This window comes from Globicephala melas, chromosome 2 (assembly GCF_963455315.2).
Source record: "Globicephala melas chromosome 2, mGloMel1.2, whole genome shotgun sequence".
NCBI classification, from domain to species: domain Eukaryota; kingdom Metazoa; phylum Chordata; class Mammalia; order Artiodactyla; family Delphinidae; genus Globicephala; species Globicephala melas.
Genome location: NC_083315.2, coordinates 152,228,503 through 152,246,841, shown reverse-complemented (window position 1 = coordinate 152,246,841; position 18,339 = coordinate 152,228,503). Strand labels below are relative to the sequence as shown.

At 56.7% G+C, this 18,339-nt stretch overlaps 1 protein-coding gene across 2 annotated transcripts; it reads left to right on the top strand.

The window, feature by feature from the left end:
• ISM2 (isthmin 2) lies at positions 1-17,933 on the top strand. 2 transcript variants are annotated; one of them, XM_030831894.3, is made up of 5 exons: positions 2-982; positions 9,416-9,655; positions 10,748-11,099; positions 13,179-13,262; positions 14,567-17,933. In XM_030831894.3, exons 1-5 carry the CDS (start codon positions 851-853, stop codon positions 15,082-15,084), a joined length of 1,326 nt encoding a protein of 441 aa, XP_030687754.1. In that variant the 5' UTR covers positions 2-850; the 3' UTR covers positions 15,085-17,933. The 2 variants fall into 2 exon arrangements, with proteins under 2 accessions (XP_030687755.1, XP_030687754.1); XM_030831895.3 differs by lacking the exon at positions 13,179-13,262 and having other exon boundaries at positions 1-982.
• Positions 17,934-18,339: the final 406 nt, after the last annotated feature.

The following is an 18,339-nucleotide window of genomic DNA, read 5'->3' as shown; positions in this document are numbered from 1 at the left end:
GGCAGGTGTTTTTTCGAGTCTCCACCTCCAGCAGGGGAGCTGGAAGAGCCTTGGGGGAGTTACTTCCAGGCCTTCCTCCCCAAGCCACCCTACCTTGGTGCACATTTGCCCAAGAGCTGAAGGCTCCCGCGTTGGGCTGCGGCGCATCCCTAGCCCGCGAGGCTCTGGCGGTCGGTGAGCCCCGGCGTCGCCCTCAGGACCCCGCAGGAGTCGCACAGTTGGACTGGAGAGCGCCGGCAGGCGGGCTGCGACTTTCCCCGAACAGGAATTCGCTTGGGGCTGCGCCGGCGACAGCGGCGGGCACTCAGGGCGGGGAGGCGGCCAGATCAAAGGGAGCCGCCCGCTGGGCCAAGACTTGTCCGGGAGCGCGAGGGGCCACCCCTCCGGGGAGGGCGGGGGACACCCCGAGCGCCGACCCGAGAGCAGCCCGGGCGCCCACGCCGGGCCAGGGAGAGAGAGAGGGAGAGAGAGAGAAGAGAGAGAGAGAGGAGAGAGAAGAGAGAGGAGAGGAGAGAGAGAAAAGACAGAGAGACAGAGAAGAGAGAGGAGAGAGTAGATAGAGAAGAGAGAGAAGACAGAGAGAAAAGAGAGAGAAGAGAGAGAAGAGAGAGAGAGAGAAGAGAGACAGAGGAGAGAGAGAGAAAGAGAGGAGAGCCGCGCGCCCCCGCCCCGCGCGCCCCCGCGGCCGCCGGAGCTCCCCTCCCGAGCCCTGAGCGCTGGCGCTGCCGGGCCTGCGCCGCCGTCCCAGCGCTCCCGCCCCCGGAGGAGGCGAGGCCCGGCGTCAACCGACTCGCCGGAGCGGCCCGGGAGGCGCGAAGGCGCCAGGCGGAGCAGCCTCGGGAGGGAGAGGATGCCTCGACTCCCCGGCAGCGCGGCGCTCCCCCTCTGCGTGGTGCTGCTGACCGCGCTGCTGGCCGCGGTGCGAGCGCTCCCCCTGCGGAAGCCGCGGGGCCCCGGCTGGAGCCACGTGAGGCTGGCGGAGGTGAGCGGCGCGGCGCGGGCTGCGGCGCGCTGGGTTCCTGCTCCCCCGGCCCGCAGCTCTGGCCGCGCGGGGAGCAGGACCGGGACGCGAGTGGTGGCCCCCGAGTGCGAGGGGCGGGACCGGCCCGGACGTCGGCGGGCATCGGGCGGTGGCCAGGTGCGCCGGACCTGCGGAAAACACCCCCGGGCTGTGAAGCAGGTCACCCTAGGGAGAAACGTTACTTCTGTGCTGAGTTTGGTGCGCAGACACCCTGCAGCCTCCCGGCTTCCTTTCCCATCCGCCCGCCGCGTCCCCGCGGCTGCCTCGCCCTGAGCGAACCTCTCCTGCAGCCATGAGGTTCAGGTGCGCGCTCCGAGAGGAGTCCGGAGGATGCTCAAGGACCGCAGCGCTTTGCGGAGTGGCGGGCGGGTGTTGCTGAGGTTCCAGCGGCGAAGTGAGCCCCTGGTGCAGCCTCTTCAATCAAATCTTCAAAGGATTTGGGTCCTTTAGGGTGTGAATTGAGAGAAGGTGAGGTAGTAAGTGGGGGCCTCCAACTTGCTGGGTGGGACCTTTATATCATTAGGTACTTGAACAAGCAGAAGAGGTCGGTAAGAGGTAGAGGAGCGCTTTCTGGGGGTGCGGAGGGGCTGTGAGTGGGCTTTTGCGGGCGACTGAAGACAGAGGAGTGAGACCAAGAGTAGTTTAGACACGAAGAGAAATCACCGTCTGTCAAAACCCGCGTCTCCCGTCGCCAGGGGTCAACGGTCCAGCCGTTCCCTCCTGGACCACAGCGGACTCATCCCCATGGGGACAAAGCCCGCCAGACTTGTTGCAGGGTTCACAGGAGCAGGCCTGTGTGGCAGGGGGTCCTGGCCTCTCAGTGCACGGAGCAATTCTAGGGGGAGGCCGCAGTGGCTCTTCTCATTTTCCAGATGAGGACACTCAGGGCCTGAGGCGGGTGCAGGAGAGCAGTGAAGTGGGCGAGAGCCTGAGCTTGGGGCCCTGTCAGTGCCCAGGCTGCTGAAGCCCTCCAGAGGCAACGGGAAGAAAGCACGTCCCCTGCATTTGAGGGGGGGGGTGGTCTCTGTGGACCCTTGTTTGTCCATCTTTTTTTCATGACTGCCCTCCCTCCTAAGGAGATTTTTAGACTCTATTTGTTCTAAGTGCCTCCCCCATGAAATTTTAATACCACAGATATGCTCTCTATTCATGCACTAATGCCCTTTGGAGTGTTACAAACCATTGTTTTGCAATAATACTTAGATTTTTTTGCCTCCTCCTCCAAGATCTAATTTTTGCCCCTGTTGAGAGTACGTCCTGTAGACCAGGCGTTCTCAACCTCCGCACTACCATCATCCTGGGGTTACACACTTCTTTGTTGTGAGTTGTAGCATTGTAGGATGTTTAGCGGCATCTCTGGCCTCTACCCACTAGATGCCTGTAGCACCCGCTGCCCAGAGCCAGACGTCATTTCCTGTGGGATACCCACTCTTCCTGCCCGTTGTTAGGAACCACAGCTGAGGACAAATCTAGAGGAACTGAACAGCCTCTGGCCAGTCCACTTCCTCAGTGGAGATGACAATGGAAAATAAAATGAACTGAATTGGCATAAATACATTTTTACTTACCCCTTTGATTGTAATTATTTTTAGTATGTTTGCCAGATCTTCCCCCAAGGCCAGCCCAGAGGATGAGTTACTTCAGAGCCAAAGTCACATCCCCAGCCCTGGTACAGAGCCTGGCAGAGCCCTCAGAAACATTTTCAAACAAATTACCGGCATGGAGGAAAAACAGAGCTTGGAGCCCGAGGCCTGGGGTTCCGGTCCCAGCTGGTTATTAACTCATGTGTGACTCCCCTTGGACAATTTCCTGACATTTGAAAGGAGGGGCTAAGTCACCTCCATGGTCCCGTCCAGCTCAAACGTCGTTTCCCATGTGTGAATGATGTGGGCTAAAGCAGTCGCACGTCGAAGGTGTGAGCTGAGGAATCATGTTGAGAGAGTGCGCACTGCTATTCTAGGGCCTTGGTGATGTGTCAGACATCACTGACCAGCCCAGGGGGCTTTGTGAAGAAGCTGAGGAACATAAACCCCCCCTGGATCCAAAGGTGTAGGATGACTGCAGGGCAGTAAGCATCGCTTGGGCCTGACAGACTCAGTGCAAAGTACTTAACATGATGTCATTTCATTGTCAAATATCTGACATGGGCATCATTCCCATTTTCCAGATGAAAACAATCGAGGCACAGAGACGGTAAGCCTCACTGGGATTGGGAGCCAGGTCTGTCTTTCCAGAGCTACACTGAGACCTTTGCGTGTCATGCTCCAGCCTGCTCATCTAAAGTCTTGAAATCATTACTATCGTGAGCAAAATATGCCATCCTCTCTCCGGGCAGGCCTGTTGCTGAGCCTCAGTTTACTCCCACAGTCGAGTGGGAATGAGAACCCACTTTGTTGGGTGGCATGCAGGGTGAGAAAGCACTGTCCGCGTGGGTGGCCTCGTCGTTACAAGGGGCTGGAGCCACGCAATTTGTTGGGTGCTGGACGAGCAAAGAATGATACAGCTCTGCCTTGGGTATCTTCTATTCTAGTCGGGATCAGAACACCACCCAAACAGCTGCAGGGCATTTTGTGTTCCTATAGTCTTGTTGTCCTCATTTGAAGGACAAGGAAACTGACAATGGGTCCAATAACTAAGCCAGGGTCCAAACCCAGCTTTGCTTAATTCTCCAGCCCCTGGGCACCTAACCCTGGCACTCACCACCTCCTAGGCCAGCAAGGGAAGACCCTGGGGCAGGGCGGAGGGGAGCTGGGGACTTGCAGCCACAAGAGGGTAATGGAGCTTAGAACTAGGCAAGAGAGAAGAATTGATAGAGGGCAGCTCCTCGGCTTCAAGGACTGTCCCGCAGGAAGGATTCCCCCACGGGGCAGAGCTGGGCACATTTCATGCTGTGGCAGCAGGGATTCAGCTGCCATGGGAGGAAGTACTTTGTGAGGGTGCAGGCTGAGATGAAGGACTAAACACAGAGGAAGGAGCTCCCCAAACCCGGGTCAGCGTCATGCACGTGGTAGGGGTACTTAGGCAGCACTTCAGTCCTGGTGCGTCATCCAGCCAGTTACCTGGCAGCAGGGCCTGGACTGCAGGAGGGGCATGGTGGGTTGAAAGGTCTCATCTGCCAGGTGGGTGGCACCGAGAAGCAGGTATTTTTCTGAAGATAGGCCTTCTTTGGTTGGGGTCTTTCTGGCCTAATCAGTGAGCAACTGACAGAAGGGGAACTGGAACCCAGGTCTGTGTGAGGCGAGCCTGTGGCCCTGCCCTCCGCCACCTCCTGCAGCTGGGCACCTTCCCGCCTCTTGACTGTGAACTTTGTTCTCCCTCCAGCCCATTCTTCTCCCTCTGAGAGGTCGGAACCACTGGAAAGGTGGTTGAGGGAGAGAAGGAAGGTCAGGAACTGAGACCTGGAGGCTGGGCTGCTCAGTGGTCCCAGGCAAGTCCCAGCCTCACTGGATCTCAGTCTCCTAATCGTCCCTGCCCTTCTCACCTCACTTGGTTGTTATGAGGATCAACGGGAAGGATGAATATGAAAAGCAGAACATCCTGTCCTAGTGTTTTGTTCATTCGACACATTCCGCACCCCACAGTGGCAGGCAGTGAACTGGAAGGTGCTGCCCCTGCCCGGAGCTGGCAAAGCACAGGGATTAAGAGCACAGGCTCTCTAGCCAGATCATCTGCCTCAAAACCTGGTCTGCCAGCCCCCCGTGTAACCCTGAGCAAGTTCCTCCACCTCTCGGATCCTCGGCTGCCTCCTCCAGGAAGTGAGGGTGATGCTGGCACCTCGTGGTTGTGAGGATTCATTGGGTCCGTACCTGCAGGGTGCTCGACAGCACTGGCTTCGTAGTTCATGGGGCCCAGTGCAGAATGAAAACGTGGGGTCTCTAAGCATTTCAAGATGGCAACAGCAGAGCAGTAAACCCTGTGCAGCGTGCTGTACAAGTGCACAGGTCACACAGCATGAAGCCAGCCCTGGTGCTTGGAGGGTGTGCTCTGAGGTAGGTCTCCCTCCCAGGCCAGGGTGGGCTGGGTTAGAACAGCGCACACCAGTGAGGAGGGTGACATCCAACCCCACTCCTCTGCCGGTGGTCCTCTGGCCTGTCTGGAGAAGCAACCGCCTTTGAATGATGGGGCGCCAGCACCTCCGGGAAGCCGTGGTGACCGTGTGTGCAGCCGGGCTCTGTAGGGATGCACCCAGACCTCAGCAGTGGCTGCGCGGAGGAGAGATGCTGGACTGCACCTGGCAACTTGATTTCATTATCCAGAACAAGTTCCTGACCCCTGAGAGGAGGCAGAGGGGAGAAGGGAGAGTGGGGGGACTGTGAGGGGAGCTGAAGCAGGTTAGCAGGCAATGCTCAAGCAATGCAGTAAGGGTTTGTGGGTGGGGGGGCTATTATGTTAACTGGAAACACATGGGTCAGGGCTGCCCTGCCCAGCCTGGGAGCATGTGCGTGGGCCCGTGTTTGTGTGTGTGTGTGTGTGTGTGTGTGTGTGTGTGTGTGTGTGTGTGTGTATGAGAGAGAGAGAGAGAGAGAATGAATGGTGGGGACATATCTTGGTGTATATCTATATATCTCATGTTTATCTGGGTAATGACACCATCCCCAAAAGAATGGAGCTGTGTATTTGTACACGTGTGAAACTCCACATTTAAGCATAAAAGATGTGGGAGGTGGTCCCGTGGGATAGGGCAGGTGTTCTTAAACAGGCGGGAGCCTCCGAAGTTGCTTCAGAATGTCATGGAAATACACCGCCCAGCGATCTGCATCAGTAGTGGAGGGGGGCGGTCTTCAAACCAAGTAAGATGTAAAGAACCAACACCGTGCTGGTGAGAGGGGTGCTGCCCGCTCTCTCTCTGAGAACTATCTATCACCACCTCTAGGTAACACTCACTGCATGTGCCAGGCGCCGTTCTAACTCAACAGCCCTATGAGACAGGGATGGCCGGCCGTTTCCCTAATTTACAGGAGGAGAAACTAAGGCAGATTAAGTAACCTGCCCACGGTCATATAGCCAGTAGGTGTCCAAGTTGGGGTTTGATCCCAGGTGATGTGGCCTCCAGCCTGCACTCGTTACCACCACCTTCGGGGCCGGACAAGAAGATGAAAGCCGAAGCGCTTTTTGAACGCAGAGGGGGTTGCGCTTGAGGGGTAATTGGCCTGAGTGTCTGCGCAGGCGCGTGTGCACCGATGCCTGGGCGTTGAGATCCGGCAGAGCTGAGTTTGAGCCTAAGCTCCCATAGTGTAACCTGTGAGACCTTATGGAAACCCCTTACCCTCTCTGAGCCTCCACAGCCTCATCGTTAACACAGAGATAGTCACACTCACCCCTCATCATTGCTGGCATTCATTCAATCACTCAGAAATGATTTACTGAGCGCCTGTAGCGTGCCAGGCACTGTGCTAGGCACGCGATACAGCGTGAACAAAGCAGACAAACATTTCTACCTGCACGGAGCTTACACCCTAGCTGGAGTAAGTGTCAGAAGGTATGTAAAGGGCCTGGTCCAGGCACGGTACGGAAGATGCGCTCAGACGGTGCTTACACGTCAGGGCTCTGAGTGCTCTGCCCACATCCCTGCAGGCCTCACTTCCAGTTGCCTGAGGGCTTTTGCTGGCACTAGGGCCTGCTCTGAGCTGTGCACGGCCAGCCCGAAGCGCCCGGAGTGCCCATCCTCTCCCGCACCCAGCCTCCCTCAGCCGATGACCGATGGCATAACTGAGGCGCCCAGTGGGATGTGCTCCAGTTGTGCACCGTGGTCACTGGCTTCGTGGAGCATTCTTTACTAGCTGCCTCCCTCCCTGACTTGCCGCCTCACTCCCTGCTGGTGTCTCCAGGGATCACTTTCCAAAGGAACCACTTGCCCTGGAATCTTTGTCTCAGGGTCGGCTTCTCAGGGAACCCAAACTAAGATCAGATGTCCCCCTCCGCTCCGGGGAGTTTCCCAGGGGCTGACACACAGGGCAGGAGGCTCCAAGAGAGGAAGGGTGGTGTGTATGGCTGTGATGTTGAGCCAGGGCTTTCTGTGGTCTCTGCTCATCGTCTGGTCCGATTGGGCACCAGGGTGGGGAGGGCTGGAAACGGACACTTTGAATGCCTGCTCAGTACCAGCTCTGTCCCATCACCGTTTCCATTTTACAGATGAGGACGCTCACAGAGGTTATGTCACCTGCCAGGGTCCCACAGGTCAGAAGCCAGGACACCACGGGCATTCGGACGCAGGCAGCCTGACTCTAGAGCAGGGTCTCTTAACTGCAGCACTGTTGACATTCTGGGCTGGATAATCCTTGCTGTGAGGTTGTGCTATGTATGCATTGTTAAGATTTCTGGTTTCTACCCACTAGATGCCAGTAGCACCCCCTTCCCCGCCCCAGCTGTGACAACTACAAATGTCATTGCCAAATGTCCGCAGATGAAACCTGGTGTTTGTGCCCAGGAGGCTGGGGTATCTAAATCAGCTAGAAAGGCTGCAGACCCTGAACTGCTGCTGCCCCAAGTCTGCCTGTTTCTGTGCCCAGAGGCTGCAGACAGAGGAACTGCTGAGCAAAGTCGCAGGGACAGTTAGGGCTTCCGTGGAATGATGGGTGGGAACTGCTAGGAAGGTGGCATCTGGGGATGCTCCAGGCCTCCAGGATTGGCCAGAGAAGGGGTTGTGTTGTTCCATTACTCATCTATCCATCTTCTGCTCATCCGTCCCAGCTATCTGGACCAGAACACTTTCACTCATCGAGAGACTCGGCCCCGGTTGAGATGGGCCCACGGCTGCCCTGGGACCAGGTGTTTAGTGCAGCAGCCTTGTTTGTTTTGGTTCTGTTTTTTGTTTTGTTTTGTTTTGTTGGCTGCGCCACATGGCATGCGGGATCTTAGTTCCTTGACCAGGGATCGAACCCGTGCTCCCTGCAGTGGAAGCGTGGAGTCTTAACCACTGGACCACCAGGGAAGTCCCAGTGCAGGAGCCTTGGAGCCAGGCCTCTGGGGACCACAGAAGGAGGGGGTCAAAGGGGAGAGACATGAGAAACAAGACTGATTCAGCCCCTGATTTGTGAAGTAGACTCTCAGCGCTCCCACCTGCAGTGTTGGAGCATGCTGATGAAGAGTGTGAGCTCTGGCTGCCCGGTTCAAATCCTGCTTCTAACAGTAAATGTCTGTGTGACCTCAGGCAAGTTACTTGCCTTTTCTGTGCCTTAGTTTTCATGATCAAAATGGAGATGACAGCTAGCCCTTACCTCTGAGGGTTGTTGGGAGGATTAAACGAGTGATTTAAGTGTTTAGAATAGTGCCTGCCACAGTGGATGCTGTGGAAGTGTTTGATAAAGAAAATTCTGACAATCCTTCCAGATAGGAATTATTATTCTCATTTTGTTGATGGGAAATCATCAAATTGAATGAGCAAGTGAGAAGGAGAGCTGCGATTTGAACCCAAGCTGATCTGACTCTCCAGACCCATGTTTTTCAGCCGTACCACACTGTCCGAGGCATGAGGCGGGAGGTGGGCTCAAGGCTGTGGCCTGGGTGAGGCAGGGTCCACAGGCTCCTGGCCCCTGAGGCTCACCAGGCAGCCCTGGACAGGGCTCTTCCTGCCCTGGTGTAGAGACCTGGGCGATGGCTGCAGCCTGGAGGTAGGTGCCGACCCAGTGCTCCACCGTCTGAGCAGGGAAGGCCAGAGCAAGAGTCAGAGACATCCAGGACTGCTTTCACTTACTATTTGAGCTGCATCAAGGACAGTCCCAGTGTGGACCTCATGGCACTGGCTGGTGGAGGGGATTCACTGGCAGACAGACGGCCACACAAGCAGCCTGGAATAGGAAAAGGGGCGGGGCCCCACGTGAGCAGGCGGAGGAAGGTTGCTATGGTTGGGGATGCCAAGAAATACAGCCCCCGCACGGCTGGCTTGGGAAGGCCAGGTGGCAGGGGAGTGTGCTGAGGGGAAGGGCCTGGGTCTGCTGCCCACGCCCCTGTCGGCCTTCCTGAGCCTTCCTGCCCTGACGTGGGAGGGCCTGGGTGTCTGTTCTCTGACAAGGGCCCTGGGGGATTCTGAGGCAAGTGTCTGCAAACTGCACTTTGGAGCCACTGCCTTGAACATCTCACTTCCCCTCTGGGCCTCAGTTTGTTCATCTGTGAAATGAGCAGGTTGGACTGTGTTTCTTCCATGTGTAGAAACCTGACTTGAACCCTCCTTCTCATGCCTCGCGCTGGCATCATTTGCCCGAGCGCTTTGTGGACGCCGTCCACCCTCTGAGGTGTTAAAGCAGACACGTTTGGATACACGGTCTCCAGGCAAGTTTGTGACCTGGTCTGCTCCCAGGGCTCCCGAATCTCCCCCTGCTCCCGCCCCCCACCAGCCTTTTCCGGGTTCTCATGGGTGCTGACCTCAGGCACCCCTCCCTCCCATCTCTCCCTCAGGTCTCGGCCTACCCAGACCCCAGCTCTCCTAGAGAAGAGGAGCCCCCTCTGCTCTCCAGAGCCCGCCTCCAGGCAGGGCTGCGCCGACACAGACGCTGGGCTCTCACTGAGCCAGCAGCCCTGACCCTGGACAAGACCTCCTTGCCCGGGACCCTGGAGGACGCTCCCTTGCTGCTGGAGCTGCAGAAGCTGCCGGGATTGGCCAACACAGACTTGAGTGCCCCAAACCCCAATATCCAGGTGAGAGCTACGGGGGGGCCGTGGGCCCAGTGGACACCTGGAGAGAAGCTGGGCTGAAGAGCTCAGCTCTGAAGTCAGGCGTCCCATCCGGTATTGCTTGGAGGGCAGGGGTCCTGTGCAGGTCGGAGAAGGTGACAGCCCCCGCCCTGCCTGTGGAGCAGTGGGTGGTGGCCTGCCCACCAGAGGGGCTTTATGGGAAAGAAAACTAGAGGGGTTGATGGAATTCCAGTTTACATACTCCACCATCAGTCCCGAATCCCTAATGACAATAATTCCTGCATTTTGTGTACCATCTATAGCTTACAAAACACTTTCACCAAAAGAGAAAACAGGTCACAAAAATATAGAACACACAACATTCTAAAGTTGTTTAAAAGTGTGTGTGTGTGTGTGTGTGTGTGTCTATATATCTAAACTTGGAAGGTTAATCACCAAAATGTTACCTGAGATGGAATATGGGTGATTTCCATTTTCTTCTTTATATTTTGCTTGTTCTTTTCCCCAGATTTTGTTCTGTGACCTCCTATCGCTTTGTAATAGCCCAAAGTGACGTTTTTAAAGTTCACTGTCACATAAATGGTTTCACGTTACTTCTTTCCTGTCCACGATGTAGTGGGCGAGAGCCTCCCCAGGGCTGCTGTGCGGATCTGCTGTCATTTGGTCTCATTTTCCGGCCCTAGGATGAGGAAATGGAGATTCAGGGCCGTCCGTGGCCCCAGCAGTTGCGCAGCCTGTGGGCTGGTGGAGCCAGAATTCAAGGCCAGCTTTTCTTAAATGAGTGGGTCTCCACCCTGGCACGTGTTAGGACCACTACGCCTGGCCCTACCTCACACACCAGTTAAATCCGTGTCTGGGGTGGGGTCAGGGGCTCAGGAATCTCCAGCAGATTCTGATGCACAGCCAGGTCTTACACTGTGACCCTCTGTGCCCGGGGAGACCAAGAAGGTGGACCAAAAGAATGGGCTGGTTTGGAGAAAAGGTCGGGCCTCTCCCCCTGCCCCTGCCCCTCCCCCCAGGCTTGTCCTCTCCCCTGCCTTTGGAGTCTGGCTCTGAGCCCTCCCTCACTGGCCGGGTGTGTCTGTACCTCTGCAGGTGACCATCGAAGTGGTGGAGGACCCCCAGGCTGAGGTGGAGATGGACCTGCTGACTGAGCCTAGCAATCGCTGGTCCCAGGGGGCCCCCAGCTGGCTGCCGGCCAAGGAACTCTTCTGGCCCCTATTCTGGGGCTACCTGGAGGGCGAGGAAGGGAGGCCCGGTCTCAAGGGCAGAGCCGCGGGGGAAGAGGAGGATTACCCTCCAGAGTACCGTGAGAGTGAGGACCAAGAGGACCACGACGAGGAAGACGACGATGACCAAGAGCATGGGTTCAGTGGGGCCACAGGAGGCTGGGAGCGGGGCTGGCTGTCCCCCGGGGACCGGGCCTTCAAGGAGCCTGATAGCTCCGGTGAGCTCCCCCATCTTGACATCCCCGGCCCTGGGGGTCCTGAGTGGAAATGGGGGTGAGAGCTTCCCGGGCAGGGGCAGCTGGGGAGGCCTGGAGCCTAGGCCTGTGCAGACAGCATCATCAGGCAAGCATTACCCATAGCTTGCAAAGTTTGTTTGTTTGTTTTTCAAACATTTGACCCTCACAACAGCCCTGAGATCCCCTAAGCAGAACAGATATTTGTTAATAATATATATATTCATATCCGTTTCCAACAAATTAAGAAATATTATAAATCCCACCACTCACAACTGACCTCACCTTCAGATTGTGTGACTTTGAACCCTGGGTCTGCTGCTTACCAGTGAGTGACCTTGGGCAGGTTAACCTCTCTGGGCCTCAGTTCCTTCTTCTCTAAAATGGACATGGGCACAACCCTGACTACGTAGAATTGGGTGTAGAGGGTAGTAAGTGAGTTAGTACTTTTTTTTTTTTAAGATGTTGGGGGTAGGAGTTTATTAATTAATTTATTTATTTTTGCTGTGTTGGGTCTTCGTTTCTGTGCGAGGGCTTTCTCTAGTTGTGCCAAGCGGGGCCACTCTTCATCACGGTGCGCGGGCCTCTCACTATGGCGGCCTCTCTTGTTGCGGAGCACAGGCTCCAGACGCGCAGGCTCAGTAGTTGTGGCTCACGGGCCTAGTTGCTCTGCGGCATGTGGGATCCTCCCAGACCAGGGCTCAAACCCGTGTCCCCTGCATTAGCAGGCAGATTCTCAACCACTGCGCCACCAGGGAAGCCCGTGAGTTAGTACTTTTAAAGTGCCAGTACATAATAAAGTATTGGCTATTACTTTTTTTTTAGAAAGCAACATAACAACGTAGACTATTCAGAAAATATCGCCTAAAGCCTGTCCCCCGCCCCATGACAGGCATTTTTATTTTTGCATATTGCAGTTTCAATTTTCCCTGGGTACAGACATGTTTCACACACAGTTACAGCACTTCTCCCCAGAGCCCTGGTGTCTCATCGTTGGTTCAGACTAAGTCGTAGCAGGCTTTTTCCATTTCACCAAAGTCATGTAAGCTAACAGGCAGAATTTTCATGACTTTCAGCTTTTCTTCCATTGATTTTCCTTAAACACTTGGTACCAGCCTGCTCAGGCCTGCCTGGGAAGCGAGGAGAGAGCTGGGTGTGTGTGTCAGTACTTTGGGGGTTCCACAGAGAGCCCTGGGTCTCAGGCCCATGCAGCCAAAGGCCTGTGGGTACTGTCATGGTGCATTTTGGGTCCCTCAGACCAGGACGTGGGGAGCAGGGACATTCTTTAATACCCCCAGTGCCAGGGAAGTATTGTCACTCTTGGTTTTGATTGGCACAAAAACTGTAGCTCAGAGATGTCGGGGGACTTGCCCAAGGTCCCCTCAGCAGTGGTCAGGTGGCCTCCAGGTGGCTTTACCTCTTCGTTGCTGTGTGGGCACAGAGTGGGTGGCTGGGAGTTGTGACACCTCCTGCATTTGCCCGGGTGTTCACTGCACAGGGGTACCCAGATGAGCAGACTAGTGGGGCTGAAATTCAGCCCATGCTCCGTCCGCTAGGGGCGTCCTGGCCCGGGGCGGATCCTCCCAAGGAAGGGGTGCCTTCTGCTAATTCGCAGCAAGGCACCCCGTGGGCTCTGCTCCCTCACCCCTGGCTCCCTGCCTTGACGCAGACTCAGCTTCAAGAGGAATGGAGCCCCTGGTCTCCCTGCAGTGGGAGCTGCGGCAGCGGCAGCCGGCAGAGGACTCGGCCCTGTGGCTACACCTGCACTGCCACTGAGTCCCGTGCCTGCGACCTGCCCCCCGTCCTGGTGAGATGAGCCGCAGCTCCTGCAGACGGAGCGGCTTACACGCTGGACTTGGTCCCCTGGGAATGTGGGCGTGTAAGCCTTGTATAGGGTGGGCTTGGGAGAGGGGAGGCAGGAAGCTCACACACACGGTGGTCCTGCCCCGTGCCAGGCCTGTCCCAGATGCCGCGGGCACCGAGAGCCTAGTGAGGGCTGGGCTCCCATCGGGAGCACAGAGGTGCCCTGCGGCACCACCAGCCTGGCCTCCTCTCTTCCCAAAGGCGCTGAGGACAAGGACCCCTTGGGCTTCCCCAGTGAGGGGTGGCGGCCCCTGGCCCACAATTCTACGGACATGCTCAGCCCAGGTCAGTGGGGGGCTAGGCCCTGCCCCTGGGGGTTTGGGGGAAACCTCTCTCGGGAGGGTGGAGCCTCACCGCGCGGGCAGGAATCTTGCCTCCATCCACTGAGGCAGAGGGTACATCTTCCAGGTGGAAGGTTAGCCCCCCCAGCAAGGGGACCGTAACATTTCCAAACCCCCTAGCCAGGCCCATTGGCCTTTCCCAGCCTGACATTCCTGCTGGGAAGAAGGTCTTGAGGGGAGCCCAGAGCTTGGAGACCATCTAGTGGGGCGTACGCTCCCTGGCAGTAGGATAGGCTGGGGACATTCTGGCTTCCACTCCCTGGTCACTCTTGGAGGCTCCTGGCAGGCTCTGTCTGGGGAGCAGTTGCCCTCAAAAACAGGTCAGGGTCCAGAGCTCCAGGACTGCCCCTTCCGGCAGCTTGGAGCGGGCCGCGCTTTCCCCAGCACACTCCACATCTGTGTCTCTTGCACCCCACAAGGAGGCAGGCAGCTGCCCACAGCCCCCTTGCAGATGGGTCCTATGCTCAACGCCACAGAAGCTCACTGAGCCGGGAGGGTGCACCCGGCCCTGTGTGGGGCAGGGGATTCCCAGAAGGCCAAGCCCAGTCCCTGACCTCAAGGGGCTCAGGTCTTCGGCGGAAAGACACACACAACCAACTTAGGTACAGCACTGCCAAGTGGGCCCAAGGGTCTGCAGCAAAGAGGGAGGAGCAGTTTGTTCTGGGTGGCCAGGGTCAGAGGCCACATTTTCCAAGAGGCCACATTTTCCAAGGTAGGGAGAGGGGTGGAGGGCAGCATAGACAGAGGGGTCACAGGGGGCCCAGAAAGACAGAGTGAGCCTAAGAAAGGCAAAGTTAAGAACAAGAATGGGCCAGTGGTGAAAACAGTGAAACATTTTCTTACCAAGAGGCTAAAACTGCTGTCCCTGCCCCCACCCACCCCAGCTCATTCCCCACGATCCCAGGATCTTTCCCGCCATCCAGCATCTAAAGGGACAAGGCCTAGCTCCGCAGAGGGGCTGTAGGCCCCTCCTCCAGCCCCTTGGCCGATGTCCATTCGGCTACGGCCTGTTGCTTCAGCTTGCCTGGGTGGTGTGTGGTTGCCCTTATCTGTTAACAGCGGTGGCCACGTCAGACTGCCCCCCGCTCTGGTGTGGGTCCTTCCCCTCCTGACCCTACGGCCCTACCAAGGCACAGCTTTGCACCAGCTGGGGCCTAGGCCTTCCCCCTCCGTGCATGGGCCCTTGACCAGTCCCCCCCACCCCAGGGGCTGACCGGTCCCCTTCCCACGCTCCCCTGCCCTCTGCAGATGTGGACAGCTGCGAGAAGTGGCTGAACTGCAAGAGTGACTTCCTAGCCAAGTACCTGAGCCAGGTGCTGCGGGACCTGCCCAGCTGCCCGTGTGCGTACCCGCTGGAGGCCGTGTCCAGCGCCGTGAGCCTGCAGGACGAGCACCAGGGCCGCAGCTTCCGGTGGAGGGACGCCAGCGGCCCACGCGAGCGCCTGGACGTGTACCAGCCCACGGCCCGCTTCTGCCTGCGCTCTCTGCTGTCCGGGGAGAGCAGCACGCTGGCCGCCCAGCACTGCTGCTACGACGCGGGCAGCCGGCTGCTGACCCGAGGCAAGGGCGCCGGCGCGCCCGACCTCGTCAGCACCGACTTCTCGCCCGAGCTGCACTTCAAGGTGGACACGCTGCCCTGGATCCTGTGTAAGGGGGACTGGAGCCGCTACCACGCCGTGCGGCCCCCGAACAATGGCCGGGCCTGCACGGACAACCCCCCCGAGGAGGAATACCTGGCGCAGTTGCAGGAGGCCAAGGAGTTCTAATGAGGGCTGCTGTGCTGGAGAACTTTCCTCACGGGCCGCTCACCCTGCCTGGCCCAGACCTGGTGAGGCCGGTCTGGTGCCTCGAGCCCTCTGCCTTTGAACCTGAGGCGGGGAGGTCAGCACCCCAGGTGTTGGTGTGGGGTTGGGGAAAAGGTTGAAGCGTGTATAAGGCCCAGGGTGAAAGGAGGGAGCTCAGCCCCCAAGGCCCCCGGGGCTGCCCCGAGATGCGTAGCTGTGGCGGCCTTACCTCTTGCCCGCTGGGAGGCGCTGTCGCAGCCTGGACACCCATTGTCCTCCCTCTCCCTCTGTGCTCAGGTGTGTGCCCGGCTCCCCACACACCCTGATTCCCGGGACCTGCAGTGAGTCACTTAGAGCCCCAGCCGTGAGGGCCAGTCTCGTCATCCCGGCCCGCGGGCCAGCAGCCAACCAGCCCTGGGCCAGCAGCCCTCCTTAGCGCTGAGCGGTCGCACGTGGCCCACTTGCCCACCCCCTCAGCCCCGAGCGGCCTTTCATTGGACACCACTTCAGTCTAGGGCTGAAGGCCATCAGTGGGACCGTAAGTGGATAGACAGGCCGTGGCAGCCAAGACAAGGCAGGATCCAGGTGCAGAACGGATCAGTGAATGCTGGTCCCTTTCTTTGTCCAGCTCACCTCTGTTCTGTCCAGGTTGTAGGAATGTGTGGGGCTGGGAGATCACAGCGCCCTGAATGAGCACAGTGGCCAGGCTTGGGGTGGGTTCAGAACCAGCCCAGAAGGATGAGTCATGTGCAGGGTGAGCTGGTAAATCAGCTCTCCCGGGGGGGGGGGGCGTGGCAGGGGGACAGCCCCAATTTGTAGCATTTGGGCAATTTCTGTGGTGTAAACGTTCCCACTGTGGCCCACTTCAGGCTCCCAAGGTGATGTCGCTGAACACGCTGAGCTCAGAGTTGGGAAGAGATGCCTATGATCAGCTCTCCCAGCACACCTCGTGCCTCTTCCCTGCCTCCCCTCAGCCCTCATCTCCCCCTTCCCTCTGCAACCACACCTTCTTGCCTTCTGCGGGGTTGAAATGCTGATATCCCAACTGTCTCTGTTCATGAAAGCCTCCAAAAGTAGGGACTTCAGTCCTAGCCCCTAGGCAGCTGCCCTGAAACTCTCTGGGAACCTCAGCAATAAAGCACTTTATTTTCAAATTCTGTCTGATGAAGAATTTGGAGCCCCAGCAGAGCAGAGGGGTGTAGGGAGCCCTTGCTTACAGTCCAAGCCAAGCTCCCCTGGACTGCGTTTGTGATTACCTAACCCTGCTGGGCAGGCAGAGCTCCGGGGTGCAGAGTTTAGTTTAGACTAAACATCAGTTAGGTAATCTTTACTTGGTTATCTTTACTCAAACTCGTAAAGGGTTACCTAGGAGGCAGGGAAGAGCTAGCAGGACCTTAGGGGCACATTCACTCCAAGTCTTTGGTCAGATAGATCAATTGCATTTACGCCAGAGGAAGTGACCCCACTTCCCCAAGCAACTTGCTGCAAGGGGATCCAATGCAGAGTTGTCCCAAGAATTACACCTATGAGAGACCCCTACCTTAGTTGGTACCCTTACCACACACTCCACTGTCACTTCTGGCATTTGGGGAAGTCACATCAGGAAGCAGAATGAGACAAGGTGTGTTCAGAGCCACTACCTGGGAAACTCAGAAAGCCAGATATTTCCAATTACATCACACCTAGAGGGAGGTTTATTAGTTTGGTCCGGGATCACCGTCTAACAGCACTCTGGTGCAACTAGAATATCACAGGGTCAGAGAGGCCAGGATCTCGGGTCACTAGGTGGGAGCCAAGTTCCCTTCCCTGTCTCTTGTCTGGGGAGTTCAATACGATTAGCACAGGAATGTTTCAATTATGTTTTAGCTGAAACTTAAAAAAAATAAGTAACAAGATAGAGATATCCCAGAGTCTGTTTTCACAGACTAATTCCCCTCCTTCCTAATATAATTTACCTTGACACTTAAACACACTGTCTAAATTTAATCTATACCTAATGCTTTGTCTATTACCCAGACTGAACTTAACCAGCACCATTTTTAATCCAAGTGACATGCTAAATTGCTACCACGTCACGCCACAGGTGAGAGAAACTAAAGAAAAGGGGGCTGAAAAGGAGCCTTGAAGGGGCTGGGGCGTTGATCAGCTATAAAATGGTGTTTATTCAAACTGTACAAAGGAGAAAGAGATGCTGTGCAGGTGGCTGCCGGCTTAGGGAACACCTGTGTGTGAGCAGAAAGACTCACAGAGGGGTCACTGACCCTGTTAAAGGGAGGATTTCAGGAGCCGCTGGTGTCAGAGCCAGGAGAGGCCCATGAAATCAGAGAGGACCCTCCTCCGCTCTGGTCCAGTGTAGGCCGTCCTGGCTCACCTGGCTGTTCTTCCCATCCCGGACACCAGGAGCCATCCGTGGCTACGCATCCAGCACGAACACCACAGCTGTTTCTAACTTAGCTGCCCCAGCCACCTGGATGTTTGTTTTTGCCCCATTTTTCCTCCTCTGGGTTACCTCGTAAAAGGTTCTAGGCTAGGCAAGACTGGTCACGTTGAGAGCTTCCCCGGTGCTGCAGTGGTTAAGAATCCGCCTGCCAATGCAGGGGACATGGGTTCAAGCCCTGGTCCGGGAAGATCCCACATGCCGTGGAGCAGCTAAGCCCGTGTGCCACAACTACTGAGCCTGCACTCTAGAGCCCACAAGCCACAACTACTGAGCCCGTGTGCCACAACTACTGAAGCCTGTGCACCTGGAGCCTGTGCTCTGCAACAAGGCACCGCAATGAGAAGCCCACACACCGCAACGAAGAGTAGCCCCTACTCGTCGCAACTAGAGAAAGCCGGCACGCAGCAATGAAGACCCAACGCAGACAAAAATAAATTAAAAAAAAAAAAAAAGACTGGTCACATTGAATTCTTACTAGGGTTTAAAACAACCAACAGTACAAACCTGCCAGATCCTGCTGGCCTCCCTCGTCTCTTGGGAGACAGGATGTTTCAGATCCTTTGTCTCATTGTTCACAAAAGGGACCCAGATGTGCTTCTTTGGCTCCTCTATTACGATTAGATTTTCTTAACATGTTGAAGTGCTTCTCAAAATCACCCCTGGTATCAATATCACCTGGGATATTAAAATGTAAGCTCACAGGCCACACCTCACACCCACTAAGAGTATCTAGGGGTGGAGCCCACTTTCCTGCATTTAACAGGTTCCCCTCAGGAGGTTCTTAGTTGAGGAGAACC

Excerpts from the sequence above, each read along its gene's own strand:
- ISM2 (XM_030831894.3), top strand. The coding sequence starts at position 851 with ATGCCTCGACTCCCCGGCAGCGCGGCGCTCCCCCTCTGCGTGGTGCTG. Across the intron at positions 983-9,415 it reads GCCACGTGAGGCTGGCGGAG|GTCTCGGCCTACCCAGACCC; the intron begins GTGAGCGGCGCG and ends TCTCTCCCTCAG. Across the intron at positions 9,656-10,747 it reads CCCCAAACCCCAATATCCAG|GTGACCATCGAAGTGGTGGA; the intron begins GTGAGAGCTACG and ends GTACCTCTGCAG.